Source organism: Loxodonta africana, chromosome 19 (genome assembly GCF_030014295.1).
Source record: "Loxodonta africana isolate mLoxAfr1 chromosome 19, mLoxAfr1.hap2, whole genome shotgun sequence".
NCBI classification, from domain to species: Eukaryota; Metazoa; Chordata; class Mammalia; order Proboscidea; family Elephantidae; genus Loxodonta; species Loxodonta africana.
Genome location: NC_087360.1, coordinates 31665932 through 31682178, shown reverse-complemented (window position 1 = coordinate 31682178; position 16247 = coordinate 31665932). Strand labels below are relative to the sequence as shown.

The window sequence follows — 16247 nt, the reverse complement described above, 5'->3', positions numbered from 1 at the left end:
TGCCACATCATTCAAAAACCCACAGCCATCAAGTCAATTCCGACTCATAGCGGCCTTGTAGGACAGAGTAAAACTGCCCCTGTGGGGTTTCCAAAGCTATAATCTTTACAGAAGCAGACCGCCACATCTTTCTCCTGCAGAGCAGCTGGTGGGTTCAAACTGCTGACCTCTTGGTTAGCAGCCCAGTACTTAACCACTGCACCACCAGGGCTGCTTTGCTATATGATAGACACCCAGCAAACATTTTATTTTAAAAAATAAATGAATTCCTTAGTCCATGCCCTCAGGGTCCTGTTCCGGAGGGAAGGGGGCACAGAAAAGTGAAGAGGAAGTTAAGCGCCTGAGGCTGAGGGAATATAGATGAGGATACCCTCCTTCAGTTTTGGCTGGTCCCAGAGTGCTTCCTGTAGGAGGGGTTGCCCGTGCTGAGACCTAAAGACTGAGAAGGCGCCAGCCCAGGAATGAGGAGGGGAGAGAGGCCAGGAAAAAGCAGCAGGAAGAAAGACAAGAACCTGACAGCCTCAGATATCTGCAAATATCTCCCTCTGGCAGATCACCAGGTGAGAAAGGAGTTATGGTAAGGGGAGCCGTTGGAGAGGTGAACTGGGGTAACGCCATGCAGCACCTTGCCTGTCATGTTTAAGGACTTGCACTTTATCCTAAGGGCAGTGGGGAGCCACCAAAGGATCTATAATCTGAGGCTTCTCTTGGCCAGTTCTCCTTTCCAGTGAGAGGGAGAGAGGGAGGAAAGGAGAAAAGGACAGAGGAAGAGAGAGATCTGAGAATCTGGCTTGCACATTAGCAGTATATGAAAGTGTCTTTTTAACCACATCTTTGTGCACACTGGGTATTATTATTTTTTCAACTCCTTACCCATTTGCTGAGGTCCCTGGGTGGTGCAGATCTCTGGTGGCACAGTGGTTACAAGCTTGGCTGCTAACCAAAAGGTTGGCAGTTCGAATCTACCAGCGGCTCCCTGGAAACCCTATGGGGCAGTTCTACTCTGTCCTGTAGGGTTGCTGTGAGTCAAAAGTGACGTGACGGCAATGGGTTTGGCTTGGTTTTTTTGCTGGGTGGTGCAAATGGTTTGTGCTCAGCTGGCAGCTGAAAGGTTGGCAGTTTGAACCCACCTGACAGTACTGTGGAAGAAAAGTCCTGGCAATCCACCTCCATGAAGTTTACAGACAAGAGCACCCTATGGAGCTCAGCTCTAGTCTGCGTGGGGTCACCGTGAGTCAGAATCAACTCAATGGCACAAGATAACAGCAACCCATTTGCCAGAGCAATATGGTCCCTTGTTACTGGTTTATTTGCCATTCCTTTCTTTCTTAGAGAGATTGAACATTTTCTCATTTGTGTATTGTTGTTGTTAGGTGCCATTGAATTGGTTCCGACTGATAGCAACCCTGTGTACAACAGAACGAAACACTGCTCAGTCCCGCACCATCCTCACAATCATTGCTATGTGTGGTGAGCCCCTTGTTGCACCCACTGTATCAGTCCATCTTGTTGAGGGTCTTTTTTGCTGACGCCCTGTTTTACCAAGCATGATATCCTCCTTCAGGGACTGATCCTTCCTGATGACATGTTCAAAGTACGTGAGACAAAGTCTCGCCATCCTCACTTCTAAGGAGCATTCTGGTTGTACTTCTTCCAAGGCAGATTTGTCCTTCTGCCAGAAGAAATTTGCATATTAGTCCTGTGGATTTCCTATTTTCTAAACTGCCTATTTTCATCCTTCACTGGTCTCGAAGGCGGAACCAGATCCAGGGCCTCCAGGAGAATGTGCGCAAGCTACCAAAGCTGCCCAGCCTGTCCCCCCTCGCCATCAAGCACCTGTGGATCCGCACAGCCTTGTTTGAGAAGGTCCTGGACAAAATCGTGCATTACCTTGTGGAAAACAGCAGGTAAGAAGGATCCTGGGTGTGCTCTGCCTTCGCCTGCTGGCCTTTTTGGGAATTGCACCCTTCTCAAAGCCGCTTTCTTTTTCCCCCTGACATGCATTTGATTTGAAAGTCATTCAATAAAGGCCCCTAGATATCTGACCCTGAACTAGGCTAGCTTCGAACCTTGGGAAGATTCAAGTGTTTAATATCAGTGCAGGGTATTTGGATTTAGGGTGGGGATTTCGAGAGCAACGGTGGTTCAGTGGTAGAATTTTCACCTTCCATGCATGAGACCCTGGCTCAGTTCCCAGCCTGTGCACCTCATGTGAACCACCACCTACCTGTCTGTTGCTATGATGCTGAACAGGCTTCAGTGGCACTTCCAGACTAAGATGAGCTAGGAAGAAAGGCTTGGCAATCTACTGCCAAAAATCAGCCAGTGAAAACCCTATGGGTCACAGCAGTCTGACTTGACTGCAGCTAACAACAACAACATAGTTTCCTGTAACCAGCACCACAGTGAGTATACTGAACTGTTCCTGAGAAATTCATCTCCTCAAAGAAACTCCCCTGTGCTACCCCTTAGGGTCACATCTTCCTCCCTGCCCTACCTGCCGCTTTTTAAGGTAGCATTTCCAAGGCTTACCATCACACAAGTGCTCATTTTTTGGCATGGAAATGAAGTGGTGGTGTGGAAAGTGTCTCAAAGTATTATTTTTAGGTTTCACACCAAAATATATAAACTTGATATGGAGCCTGCCCAGGGCATGTCAGTACTAGCTCTTTCTGGTTGACAGGAGATCTCTTTGGGGTAAAATTACAATGATGGTGCTGCCATTTAGTGAGTCCTTCCAGTGTCAGAGCCTGGCAGGTGATTTCTGTCATAGTCTCGTTTTACAGTTGAGGACACTGAAGCTCAGAAAGGGGAGTCCCTGCCCAGTGAGGGAGGGAGTGGCCGAGCTGGGCTCCCACCCAGGCCTTTCTGACTCCAGACTCTGTACCCTTCACCCTGCAGTATGATAAGAAGAGCAGAGCAAACTGGATGCAGCCCAAATCTGCACCCAGCTGCTGTGTGGCCTCCAGGAAGTCACTTACCTTCTCTGGGCCTGAGATCCCTCAGGAGGTCTGAATGAGGTCCTTTTCGGCTCTACAATTCTCTTAGTTTCTAGACTATATGAGGTTCTTTTTTAGAGCAGTATTAACCAAAAAGTCAAACCCGTTGCGATTGAGTCAATTCTGACTCATAGCCAACCTATAGGGCAGAGTAAAACTGCCCCATAGGGTTTCCAAGGACCAGCTGGTGGATTTGCACTGCCAACCTTTTAGTTAGCAGCTAGACTCTTAATCACGGTGCCACCAGGGCTGCAGGGCCATATTAAGTTTACAGAAAAAAAGTGCATGAAATACAGAGAGTTCCCATATGCCCCCTCTCCGCCCTGCAGTTTCCCCGTTATTAACATCTGGCATTTGTTTGGTGGTACAGTGGTTACAGTTGATGAGCCAGTGTTGATGCAGTGTTATTAACTAAAGTCCCTATTTAATGTTAGAGTTCATTCTTGGGTTGTGTAGGTCTATGGGTTTTGACAAATGTGTAATGTCATGTGTCCACCATTACAGTATCTCACAGAATAGTTTCACGGCCCTAGACTGTATGAATTTTCAAGGAATTAGAAACCACAACACAACAATGAAGGAGCCCTGCTGGGCTCCAAAAGGTCAGCGGTTTGTACCACCAGCTGCTCCATGGGAGAAAAATGTGGCAGTCTGCTTCCATAAAGATTACAGCCTAGGAAACCCTATGGGGCAGTTCTACTCTATCCTGTAGGAGCTGTATGAATCAGAATTGACTTGAGTGCACCGGGTTTTTTTTCGTTTGTTTGTTTTTTAACACAACAACTCAAAACAAAACAAAACTCAACACAAACATCATACTGATGGTATCAAAGTTATTTTGAAAAGCCAGAGGCCAGGGTATATATCTGAGCATCTCAGGCCAGCATCACCAACATTAGTTATCAGGGCCAGAAGGCCTGTAAACACAACCTCTCAGTACACAGCATAGCTGAACAATGTTTTATTGCCCCAGTATATTAGAAGCGCAGACATCGTCTGAGCCTCTAAGCAACTTCCTGTCTGAAATGGAAAATGCGGGAGAAGCGGATAGAATCATTCAGGCCTAGAAGCCTTCTAATTATTATTCTTGTTAACTCTAAAAGAGCTTATCCTGACCATATATTGAGCTAAGTGCTAAGTGCCTTAACCTATTCTCTCTCTCTCAAAAGTCCTTTCAAAGGCACTATGAGATATGTTGTTATTATCCCCATTTTACAGATGGGGTAGCTGAGGCTCAGAAAGGGATTGAACCCACTTATGCCTGCTCTTACCCACGAGGCCATAGTAGACACTCTGCTGGTCTCTGTCCAAATCTGCATGTCCTTTCCCCTCTTGCTAGTAAATACTATGAGAAGGAAGCTCTCTTGATGGACCCTGTGGACGGCCCCATCCTCGCGTCTTTGTTGGGTGAGTGTTTGGGTGCTCTGAGCTTCATCTGCAGTCTCTGATGTCTGCTCATGGGGGCACCTCTTAAGGGTCTCTTTCACCTCAACCCAGCCTCGCCCATCAAACTGGACCGTTTCGCCATCTCTTGCTCTGAGAGCCTTGTTCTGATTTCTCCTTATCAGGGCCCTGGGGCGGGCAGCCTGCCTACCTGCCTGCTGGGTGAGGGGTAGTGAAATGGGCAGCCCATCTGGTGGTAGATGGGAGGGTGGACTTTCTAGGGCCGCTGATTCCCAGCCCCCCTATGCTCTGCAGTGGGGCCTTGTGCCCTGGAGTACACCAAGATGAAGACTGCGGATCATTTCTGGACTGACCCCTCAGCCGATGAGCTCGTCCAGAGGCACCGCATCCACGGCTCACACCTGCGACAGGACTCGCCCACCAAGCGTCCAGCCCTCTGCGTGAGTGAGGTGCCCAGTGGCACCTTGGGAGGGAGTTGGGCTGAGGCCGTGAAGTTGGTAGGTAGGTGGGAAATGAGATGGGGGCAGTGAAGGTCACTCCAGGCCTTGACCTCCTAGCTCCCCCACAATTCCAGATCCAGAAGAGGCATTCGAGTGGTAGCATGGACGACCGGCCGTCCCTCTCCGCCCGTGACTATGTGGAGTCCTTGCATCAGAACTCCCGTACCACCCTGCTCTATGGCAAGAACAACGTCCTGGTCCAGCCGGTGAGAGACCATCTGGGATCCACACAGGGTCACCCACTGGGGTCTGGCTCCACGTTATAGGGAAGGTATTCATTCTGGTTCCAGGCTGCTTATCCACTTATCCATCTACCCACTCAGCCACCCACCCATCCATCCATCTATCTTCTAGTTTCTCCAGTCAGCCAGCCCTCTGTCAATCACTACATCCACCCATTCATCCATGCGTGCATCCACCCACTGGACATCTGTCCACTATCCACATTTATATCCATGTAGTCAGAATCAACTCGACAGCAGTTTTGGTTTGTTTTTTTTGGTTTTGCACCCATCCATCCACTCACTTACCCATCCATCTGCCCACCTACCCTTCTATGCATTCGTCCATCTGCCAATATCTCTAGCCAGCCAGCCAGCCAGTCAGCTCTCTTGTTGTTGTTGTTGTTAGGCACCGTTGAGTTGGTTCTGACTCATAGTGACCCTGTACAAGAGAATGAAACATTGCCTGGTCCTGTGTCATCCTCACAATCATTGCCACTATGTCAATCCATCTCACTGAGGGTCTTCCTCTTTTTTGCTGACTCTCTACTTTACCAAGTGTCTTAGTCATTTAGTCCTGCTATAACAGAAATAACATAAGTAGAGGTTTTAACAAAGAGAAATTTATTCTCTCACAGTCTAGGATGCTAGAAGCCTGAATTCAAGGTGCCAGCTCCAGAGGAAGGCTTTTCCTTATCATCAATCTTCCCCTGTTGAGGAACTTCTCAGTGCAGGGACCATGGGTCCAAAGGACAGGCTATTCTCCTGGCTCTTGTTTCTTGGTGGTATGAGGTCCCCTGTATCTCTGCTCACTTCTCTCCTTTATATCTCAAAAGAGATTGGCTCAAGACACAATCCAATCTTGTAGATTGAGTCCTACCCCATTAACATGACTGCTCAGAATCCCACGTCATCAACATCATAGAGGTAGGATTTATAACACATAGGAAAATCACATCAGATGACAAAATGGTGGACACTCACACAACACTGGGAACCGTGACCTAGCCAGATCGATGCACATATTTTTGAGGGGCACAGTTCAATCCATGACATCAAGCGTGATGTCCTTCTTCAGGAACTGGTCCCTTCTGATAACAATCCATGACATCGAGCATGATGTCCTTCTCCAGGAACTGGTCCCTTCTGATAACAAACCCAAAGCACGTGAGACAAAGTCTCGCCATCCTTGCTTCTAAGGAGCATTCTGGCTGTACTTCTTCCTAGGCAGATTTGTTCGTTCTTCTGGCTATTCTGGTGTATTCAATATTCTTCACCTACACCATAATTCAAAGGCATCAATTCTTCTTCAGTCTTCCTTATTCATTGTCCAGCTTTCACAAGCATGTGAGGTGATTGAAAATACCATGGCCTGGGGCAGGCATATGTTAGTCCAAAGTGATGTCTTTGCTTTTTAACACTTTAGAGAGATCTTTTGCAGCAGATTTGCCCAATACAATATGTCATTTGATTTCTTGACTGCTACTGCCATGGGCATTGATGTGGATCCAAGTAAAATGAAATCCTTGACAACTTCAATCTTTTTTCCCTTTATACTGATGTTGCTTATTGATATGGTTGTGAGGATTTTTGTTTTCTTTATGTTGAGCTGTCATCCATACTGAAGGCTGTGGTCTTTGATCTTCATCAGTACGTGCTTCAAGTCCTCTTCAGTTTCAGCAAGCAAGGTTGTCTCATCTGCATATAGCAGGTTGTTAATGAATCTTTCTCCAACCCTGATGCCACGTTTTTCTTCATATAGTGCAGCTTCTTGGATTATTTGGTCAACATGCAGATAAGTATGGTAAAAGGATACAATCCTGACACACACCTTTCCTGATTTTAAACCACACTGTATCTCCTCGTTCCATTCAAACAACTGCCATTTGGTCTGTGTACAGGTTCTACACGAGCACAATTAAGTGTTCTGAAATTCCCATTCCTCTCAATGTTCTCCATAATTTGTCATGATCACACAGTTAAATGCCTTTGCATAGTCAGTAAAATACAGGTATTCATCTTTCTGGTACTCTCTGCTTTCAGCCAAGATCCATCTGACATCAGCAATGATATCCCTCATTCCATGTCTTTTTCTCAATCCAGCTTGAATTTCTGGCAGTTCCCTGTTGATGTCCGGTAGCAACTACTTTTGAATTATCTTCAGCAAAATTTTTTTTCATGTGATATTAATGATATTGTTTGATAATTTCTGCATTCTGTTTGATCATCTTTCTGTAGAATGGACACAAATATGAATCTCTTTCAGTCGATTGGCCAAGAAACTGTCTTCCAAATTTCTTGGCATAGATGAGTGAGCGCTTCCAGCGTTGCGTCCACTTGTTGAAACATCTCAGTTGGTATTCCATCAATTCCTGGAGCCTCGTTTTTCACCAGTGCCTCTGATGCAGCTTAGACTTCTTCCTTCAGTACCATTGGTTCTTGATTATATGCTGCCTCCTGAAATGGCTGAACGTCGACCCATTCTTTTTGCTACCAGTTCTTTTTGCTACAGTGACTCTGTATATTCCTTTCATCCTCATTTGATGTGTCCTGCATCGTTCAATATCTTGCCCATAGAATCCTTCAGAATTGCAACTTAAGACTTGAATTTTTTGTTCAGATCTGTCAGGTTGAGAAATGCCAAGCATGTTCTTCCCTTTGGGTTTTCAAACTCCAGGTCTTTGCACGTATCATTATAATACTTTACTTTGTCTTCTCGAGCTGCCCTTTGAAATATTTTCTTCAGCTCTTTTACTTCATCATTTCTTCCATTTGCTTTTGCTACTCTACGTTCAAGAGCAAGTTTCAGAGTCTCTTCTGACATCTACTTTGGTCTTTTTTTCTTTCCTGTTTTTTAATGTCTTTTTGCTTTCTTCATGTATGATGTCCTTCCATAACTCATCTGGCCTTCAGTTTTTAGTGCTCAATGCATCAAATCTGTTCTTGAGATGGTCTCTAAATTCAGGTGGGATATTCTCAAGGTCATACTTTGGCTCTCATGGACTTGCTCTAATTTTCTTCAGCTTCAACTTGAACTTCCATATAAGCAACTGATGGTCCTTTTCACAGTCAGCCCCTGGCATTGTTCTGACTGATGATATTGAGTTTTTCCATCATCTCTTTCCACAGATGTTGTCAGTTTACTTCTTGCATGTTCCATCTGGTGAGGTCCACATGTATAGTCACCGTTTACATTGTTGAAAAAGATATTTGCAATAAATAAGTCGTTTTGTCTTGCAAAATTCTGTTATGCGATCCTTGGAGTCATTTCTATCACCGAGGCCATATTTTTCAACTACCACGCCTTCTTTGTTTCCAACTTTTGCATTCCAATCATTGGTAATTATCAATGTGTACTGATTGCATGTTTGATCAGTTTCAAACTGCAGCAGTTGGTAAAAATCTTCAATTTCTTCATCTTTGGCATTAGTGGTTGGTGTGTAAATTTGACTAATAGTCAAATTAACTGGTCTTCCTTGTGGGCATATGGATATTATCCTATCAGTGACAGTGTTTTACTTCAGGATAGGTCTTGAAATGTTCTTTTTAACGATGAATGTAATACCATTCCTCTTAAAGTTGTCGTTCTCAGCATAGTAGACTATATGATTGTCCAATTCAAAATGGACAATACCCATCCATTTCAGCTCACTAATGCCTAGGATATAGATCTTTCTGCATTCCATTTCATTTTTGACGACTTCCAATTTTCCTAGATTCATACTTCATACATTCTACATTCCAATTATTAATGGACATTTGCAGCTGTTTCTTTTCATTTTGAGTTGAGCCACATCAGAAAACAAAGATCCCGAAAGTTTTACTCCATCCACAACTTTAAGGTCAACTCTACATTGAGAAGGCAGCTCTTCCCCATTTGTAGTTTGAGTGCCTTCCAACCTGAGGGGCTCATCTTCTGGCACTGTATCAGACAGTGTTCCGCTGCTGTTCATAAGCTTTTCACTGGCCAGTTTTTTCAGAAGTAGACCACCAGGTCCTTCTTACTCTGTCTTAGTCTGGAAGCTCCGCTGAAAACTGTCCAGCATGGGCAACCCTGCTGGTATTTGAAATGTGGCATAGCTTCCAGCATCACAGCAACATGCAAGCCACTACAGTATAACACCTACCCACCATTCATCTGTCCATCTGCCCACATTTATACCCATCCATCCACTCACCTACCCATCCATCTGCCTACCCACCCTTCTATCCATTCATCCATGTGTCAGTATCTCTAGGCAGCCAGCCAGTCAGCTCTCTTGCATTCTCTATATTCCCGTATCCATCCATCCATGCATCCACCCTCCATTCATCGATCCATGTGTCCATATTTTTAACCGTCTATTCATCCATCCACCCATCTACCCATCCAAAACCAAAAATCCACTTCTATCAAGTCAGTAGGGTTTCCAAGACTGTAAATCCTTAACAAAAGCAGACTGCCACATCTTTCTCCTGTGGAGTGGCTGGTGGGTTTGAGCCACTGACCTTTTGGTTAGCAGGAGAGTGCTCAACCGTGTGCCACTAGGCCTCCTTCCTCCCATCCATCCATCCATAATTCATCCACCTGTCTATCTACTCACCCATTCATCTGTCTGTATATCCACCCACCATTCATCTCTCCATCTTCCTTTCCATCAACCTACCATCTCTCTACCTATCCTGCATCTGCCATCTTTCCATCCATCCACCTGTTCATTTGTCCATTTATTTTCCAGTCCATTTATCCCACTCATTCATTCAGTAAATATCTACAACATAACTGCTCTGTGCTAGATGCTTGGAATTATCAAGATGATCATCTTCCTAACTAACATTTATTGAGTGTTTCCTACGTACCAGCCACTGTGCTAAGGGTTTTTACCTGTATTGACTCATTTAAACCTAACAACAACCGTTTGAGCGTGATGATATCATGGATGATCACACTGAGGCCTAGACAGGTGAAGTAAGGGGCAGAGTTAGAATTTAAATTCAGGCCAGCCAACACCAGAGTCTGTGCCATTTACCAATCACCTTCTAGGCTCTAGCATCAGGCAGGCCCTGGAGCTGGGTGGTGAGTGAGGCAAGTACAGCCCTGCCCTCATGGTGCCTTTCCTTTGGCTGTCCCTGCCCCAGGGCTCTTTGGTCACAGAATCAGCAGTGACTCCAGCTCTGCAGCCACACTTGAGATCCCTGGGTCGCCCTGGGAAAGCCACCTCTCCCCTATCAGCCTCAGTATGGGCACCAAAGTGGGTATAAGACCCTATCTCCTCAAGTCTAAGATGCACCATTTTTTAACATAACCATCAAAAAATTAAAGATGCTACTTAAGTTATATACAGTGCCTTCTCACTACTTGGAAATTTTATTTTATACTTTTTTGAAAGAACTCTTTGAGACTTATTTGGACCTAGTTTTTTTGTTTTGTTTTTTTAGTAAATCATACACCACTCGAATAAGTACACACAAGAGAAAAGATAAATACATTAGTTAAGATATTTCCAACCCTGCTTCATATTTCAGAGTCCGACTCTTCTCTATCACTTTTTGACTTAAAGTTGATGATGTCCTTATTTTCCCACCGAATTTTGTTTTCTGTTCCATCAAGAGAAGGGGTCAGCAAACTGGAGCCTGTGGGCCAAATTCGCTCCTCCACCTGTCCTTTTGTAACTAAAGTTTTATAGAAACACAGCCATGTCCACTGATTTATGTATTATCCATGGCTGCTTTGGAGTCCTTGGGTGGTGCAAACGGCTAAGCACTCAACTACTAGCCCATAGGTCGATGGTTCCAATCCACCCAGAGGTGCCTTGGGAGGCAGACCTGGTGATCCGCTTCCAAAAGATCACAGTCACTGAAAACCCTATGGAACAGTTCTGCTCTGCACACAGGGGGTCACGGTGAATCGGAATCGACTCAATGTCAGCTAACAAAAACATGGCTGCCTTAAGGCTACAAAGGCAGAGTTAAGTGGTTGCAAATGAGCCTGTATGTCTGGCATAATAAAAAATACCTACTATCTGGTCCTTTACAGAAAAGTTTGCTGACCTCTAATCAGGAGTGCAGGAACTGTGGCCTTTCTTGCAAGAGTGTTTGCCCTTGTCTCTGGAACCTTCTTAAGTCCTGTAAAGCACTTGTTTGTTGCTTTGCAAGAAAACATGAAATGTGGACATCCCTGCAGTAACAGTAATGTGTCTACCTCACAGTATCACACTGGCATCTCACTGCTTTATTGCCATGAGTCGGAATTGAGTGGACAGCAACGGGTTTTCTTTTCTTTTTAAAATCATATTTTGTTGTGTTTTTGGTGAAGGTTTACACAACAGTCTGCTTTCCCATTCAACAATTTCTACACAAGTTGTTCAGTGACATTGGTTACATTCTTCACAATGGGCGAACATTCTCATTATTCCCTTTCTGATTGTTCTGTTTCCATTAATCTAGTTTCCCTGCCCCCTACCTTCTCGTCTTTGTTTTAAAGTAATTCTTGACCGTTTAGTCACATATAGATGATTTTTTAAATGAGCAGAGCGCTCACGGGTGATTTTCTTTATTTTGTGAGCTAATCTGTTATTTAGCTTGATGGTGACCTCAGGGGTCTGTTTCCATTCAAGGTTTGAAGAGTATCTCAGGGCAATAGTCTCAGGGAGTCCCCCAGTCTCAACTGGTCCAGCAAGCCTGGATTTTTCAAGAATTTGAGGTTCTGTTCCACGTTTTTTCCCCTTCCCATCAGGATCCATCTATTGTGGCCCTGATCAGAAAGATCAGTGTTGATAGCCAGGCACCATCTAGTTCTTCTGGTCTCAGGGTAGATAAGGCCATGGTTCATGTAGACTCTTTGTCCTGTAGACTAGTTTCTCCTTTGAGTCTCTGGTTTCCTTCTTTCTCATTTGTTCCAGATGAGTAGAAACAAATGGTTGTATCTTAGATGGCTGCTTGCAAGCTTTTAAGACCACAGACACTACTTACCAAATTAGGAAGTAGAACATAACATTACGAACTACATTATGCCAGTTGACCAAGTTGTCCCACAAGACTATGGTCCTAACCTTCAAACCTAGAAAACCAATCTGATGAGATGTTTCGTTATGTCTAAGAAGCATCCGTAACTGTGCCCCCTCTGTTCTTTATTATATATATGAATGTATGTACGTACAGTTATATACATATACCTATATGTATACACATACATACACATACCTATATACATATATGTCTACAAACATAGATACATATATACCAGCAATGGACTTTTTAATGGGCTCAATTTTTTTTTTTTTATAACCCAGCCTCACTGTGCACACAAAAATTTTTCCATTCAAAGCCAAAGCACAGTTTAACCTATTGAAGACATTTTTAATAATATGTGAACTCTGCATGTGAAGTAAGAACCACACACGAAACTGAATTGAAGGGACAACCATATGAATATCCATGACCAAGTTTGTGCAAGATCAGGCAATGACAGCTACATCACAATGTGAGATGCCATCGATTATAAGCCACATCCTCCTTTCAGGGGCCACTGTGACCAAAAAAATATGTACCTTAGAATCAATGAAAGACTGCTATGGTATACCCACAGGGGGTTATAAACGTGTGGTTAAATTGAGACAATGTGCATGAAGGTTGAACAATGTTTGGTACACAGTAGGTGCTCAATAAATGCTAGTCTACTGACTACACATGCTGTTGAGGTGAAATTAATAGAGGGCCTGCTCAGGCTTACTACCTCCTCTACGTGTAAAGCTTGGAGGGTTGGTGACTCCCCCACCCCACTGCTACTGTCTTGGGGTAAAACACAGCAGTTGAGAAGTCCTGCAGGCAAATTCTCAGCAGGCAAAGGACCAGGCTGCTGGGTGGGGAGGTTGGTGGGGGTTTTTTGGGAAGGAGTTTCTGGAAAATGTCCGAGGGATGGGATACAGCTGCCATCTCTTTCTCCAAGTTTATGGCCAACATGGTGCCACATAAACTCCTTCTGTTTTGGAAAGGGGGATGTTAAGGGGGACAGAGCAGGGCCCCTTGACCTTGGGAGGGTAGTATGGCTGTGAAAGTGTTGCAGGTGGGGCAGCCTTCACAGCTGCACTCCGGGACCATCCTGGAGTTTGGCTGCAAAGGGCTTTGCTTAGCATGGCCACCTGAAAGGAGGATGGAGGTCTTCCCAGCTGAAAATAGCCATGGCCTCAAAGGGAATAACCCAGGCTCTTAGTTCTGGTTATGCATCCTTGAACAAAATGGACCAAGACCCACTGTGACCACAGCACTGTGGTCAGGGCTGAGTCATCCTCCTCTCTCCTTAGAGAGACGACATGGAGGCCGTGCCGGGGTACCTGTCCCTGCACCAGACAGCTGACGTCATGACCTTAAAGTGGACACCCAACCAGCTGATGAATGGGTCTGTGGGGGACCTGGACTATGAGAAGAGGTAGGGCACTGGGTCCCTCATGTGTCCCCTGGGTCCTTCCACTTCCCTTGGCACAGAGGAATGGCCCTTCTGGGCAGAGGGAGCTTGTACCCCGCCCTTGCCTGCTACTCTGCCTGGTTGCTGTGGCCACTTGGCCCATGGGTAAGTCAAGAACACAGGAGAAGCCAGAACCTGCTGGAAGAATCTTAGGGTATGAGAGTTAGGCAATGTCCTGGTCAAAACACCACCCAGAGGGAAATCTTGACAAAGATATTGTAAGCCTGCAAATGGCAGAATACTGTCCAGTCTCCTCTCCCGCCTCTACCATCACCCAATAAAAAAGGAGGCGGGAAAAAAGTTGATGGGCTTCTGGTCCAGGGCTGTGTCTCCGGTGTTATTCCACGATTCATAACACCCACCAAGCCTTTGGAGTTATGCTAAAAAGAAAAAACTGGTTTCCTGTATATTGCTGATCTGTGGGATTCCCTGCTCTGAATAGCAGTGTTATTCTAACACAATTGGAGTCCCTGGGTGGTGCATCAGTTAACGCACTCCGCTGCTTATCAAAAGGTTGGTGGTTCAGAAGAAAAGTCTGATGACCTATTTCTGAAAGATCAGCCATTGAAAGCCCTGTGGAGCACAGCTCTTACTCTGACACACACGGGGTGGCCATGAGTGGGAATCAACTCAGCAGTGACTGGTTTGGTTTTGGTTTTAGGAGGAACAAAGGGAAGCTGCTGTGCAAAGGTGTGGCCATCCCAATTATTTCACCATGAGGATTCTTGGCAGCTGGTGGGGAGAAGTAGTGTTTCCTGCTTCTCTGAGCTCATGTCCAATTTTACTTGACTTTTATGTTTCCTTGCTTTTTTTTAATGGTGGTCAATATATTTGTAACAAATCATTTGCTGTTTCAGCATTCTTCACGCATATAATCCAGCGACATTAGTTAGGTTTATCATGTTTTTCCACCATCACTACTATCCATTTCCAAATTTTCCCATCACCCTTAACAGAAGCTCTGCATCTCTTAATCAGCAAGTTCCCCTTTCTCCCTCCCTCACTATTCAACCTTGGTCTCTATACACTTGACTCTGCTAGATACTTCATATCAGTGGAATTATACAGTATTTGTCCCTTTCTGACTGACATATTTCATTCTTAAAAAAAAAAAAAACTTTTTATTATGAAGAGCTTTCAACATAAAGATAGACAGAACTCAGATACCTGTTGCCCATCCTTAACAGCCATCATCCCAGGCCGGTCCAGTCCCCAGCCCCTTCCCTTCTTTCATATACTGAAGCAGAATACAGATACCCTGTATCTCATCTTAAATATTTTTAATGTGCATCTGTAAAACATAAGGATTCTTTTCAAGAACTCTAAGCAAAATACCATTATTGTGTTTGGTTTTAACGTTAAGCCTCTGTGTGACCGATACCAGGCCCCCCAAGTCATACTGCTGGGACCTGTGATGTCAAGGCTGTTCAGTGACTATTCTAATACCTGCCCATGGACAACACATGGTCACCTGGAATTGAGGCTGAGTTAGTCATAACTCTTAGATGCTAGTGACAGAAAACCAAACTCAAGCTGGTTTAAACACTGGTTCACATTTAACTGAAAAATCCAGAGGGTCTGGCTTCAGGTGTGGTTGGATCTAGGAACTCTAATGATGTCATGAGGACCTGAACTCTTTCCATCTATTGGCTCTGCTTTCCTCTCTATTGACTGCATTTTCAGGCAGGCTTTCCTTCCCATGGCCCCCTAATGTCCATCTGTCTATCATCCTGACCATTACTATCATAGCAGAGAGGAGTATCTCTTTCTCAGTAATTCTAAGATAAATCTAATAACTGAGTCTCATTGGTTCTCCTTGGGTCATGGAACTATCCCTGAACCAATCACTGTGGTCAGGAATATGCTAATTAGCCAGATGGCTATACCTGATGCCCTGGAATGGCGTATGGATAGGGTTGGTCTCACCTAAGTCACATGGGTGGAGAAGAGGATCCCCTAGGAAAATTGAGATGCTGGTACCAGAATAAGGGGAGACAGGGTCTGGGACACAGACATTGGGGCAGATGGGCTCTGGTGAGCTACTTTGATGAAGAGGATGGAGGAGCCCATGGGTGGTAGTCTTCTGGCCTCCCAGGCCCTTCGCCATGACGGGGCAGGCAGGCATAGGCTGCATCCTGTAGGCCTAACTCTCCCACCCTTTCCAGCGTCTACTGGGATTATGCCATGACCATCCGCTTGGAGGAGATTGTTTATCTGCACTGCCACCAGCAAGGTAGGGACTGTGGGCAAGTAAGGGGCTGGGGTCTTCCACGTGGATCCCTTGGCGACCCATCACACCTGTTCAGTCTTTAATATTATGAGGCAGTGTGGTGGGTATCCTTTATTACCCACGTGACCTCAGGCAAGTGACTTTAACCTCTCTGAGCCTCAGTTTACCCATCTGTAAAATGGGGGTCATAACAGTACCTACTCATGGGGTCGTTCTGAGGATCAAATGACGTATGTCAGCATCAAACCCGTGGCTGTAGTTACTGACACTTACTGAGTACCTACGATGTGCCAAGCACCAGTTCTAAGTATTCATGTGCCTGCTGTTTAACCATCACACAACAGCGATGGGGTTACATCGTTCCATTTTATTTATTTTTTTTGTGGGGGGAGAGGGCACAATTAACTTATTCACACATAAATCCCTTGAGGGAATTTACATTTGCCCCTT

General features: G+C 45.0%; 1 protein-coding gene across 10 annotated transcripts in view; it reads left to right on the top strand.

Moving 5' to 3' along the window:
* SGSM1 (small G protein signaling modulator 1) overlaps positions 1-16247 on the top strand; it is a 98811-nt gene that overhangs the window by 28187 nt on the left and 54377 nt on the right. For all 10 annotated transcript variants that reach the window (XM_023559298.2, XM_010598773.3, XM_064272535.1 and 7 more), the window contains 6 exons: positions 1755-1907; positions 4339-4406; positions 4698-4843; positions 4978-5109; positions 13407-13531; positions 15733-15800. In XM_023559298.2, the coding sequence (XP_023415066.1) occupies positions 1755-1907; positions 4339-4406; positions 4698-4843; positions 4978-5109; positions 13407-13531; positions 15733-15800 (692 nt within the window). The remainder of the gene's footprint in view (positions 1-1754; positions 1908-4338; positions 4407-4697; positions 4844-4977; positions 5110-13406; positions 13532-15732; positions 15801-16247) is intronic.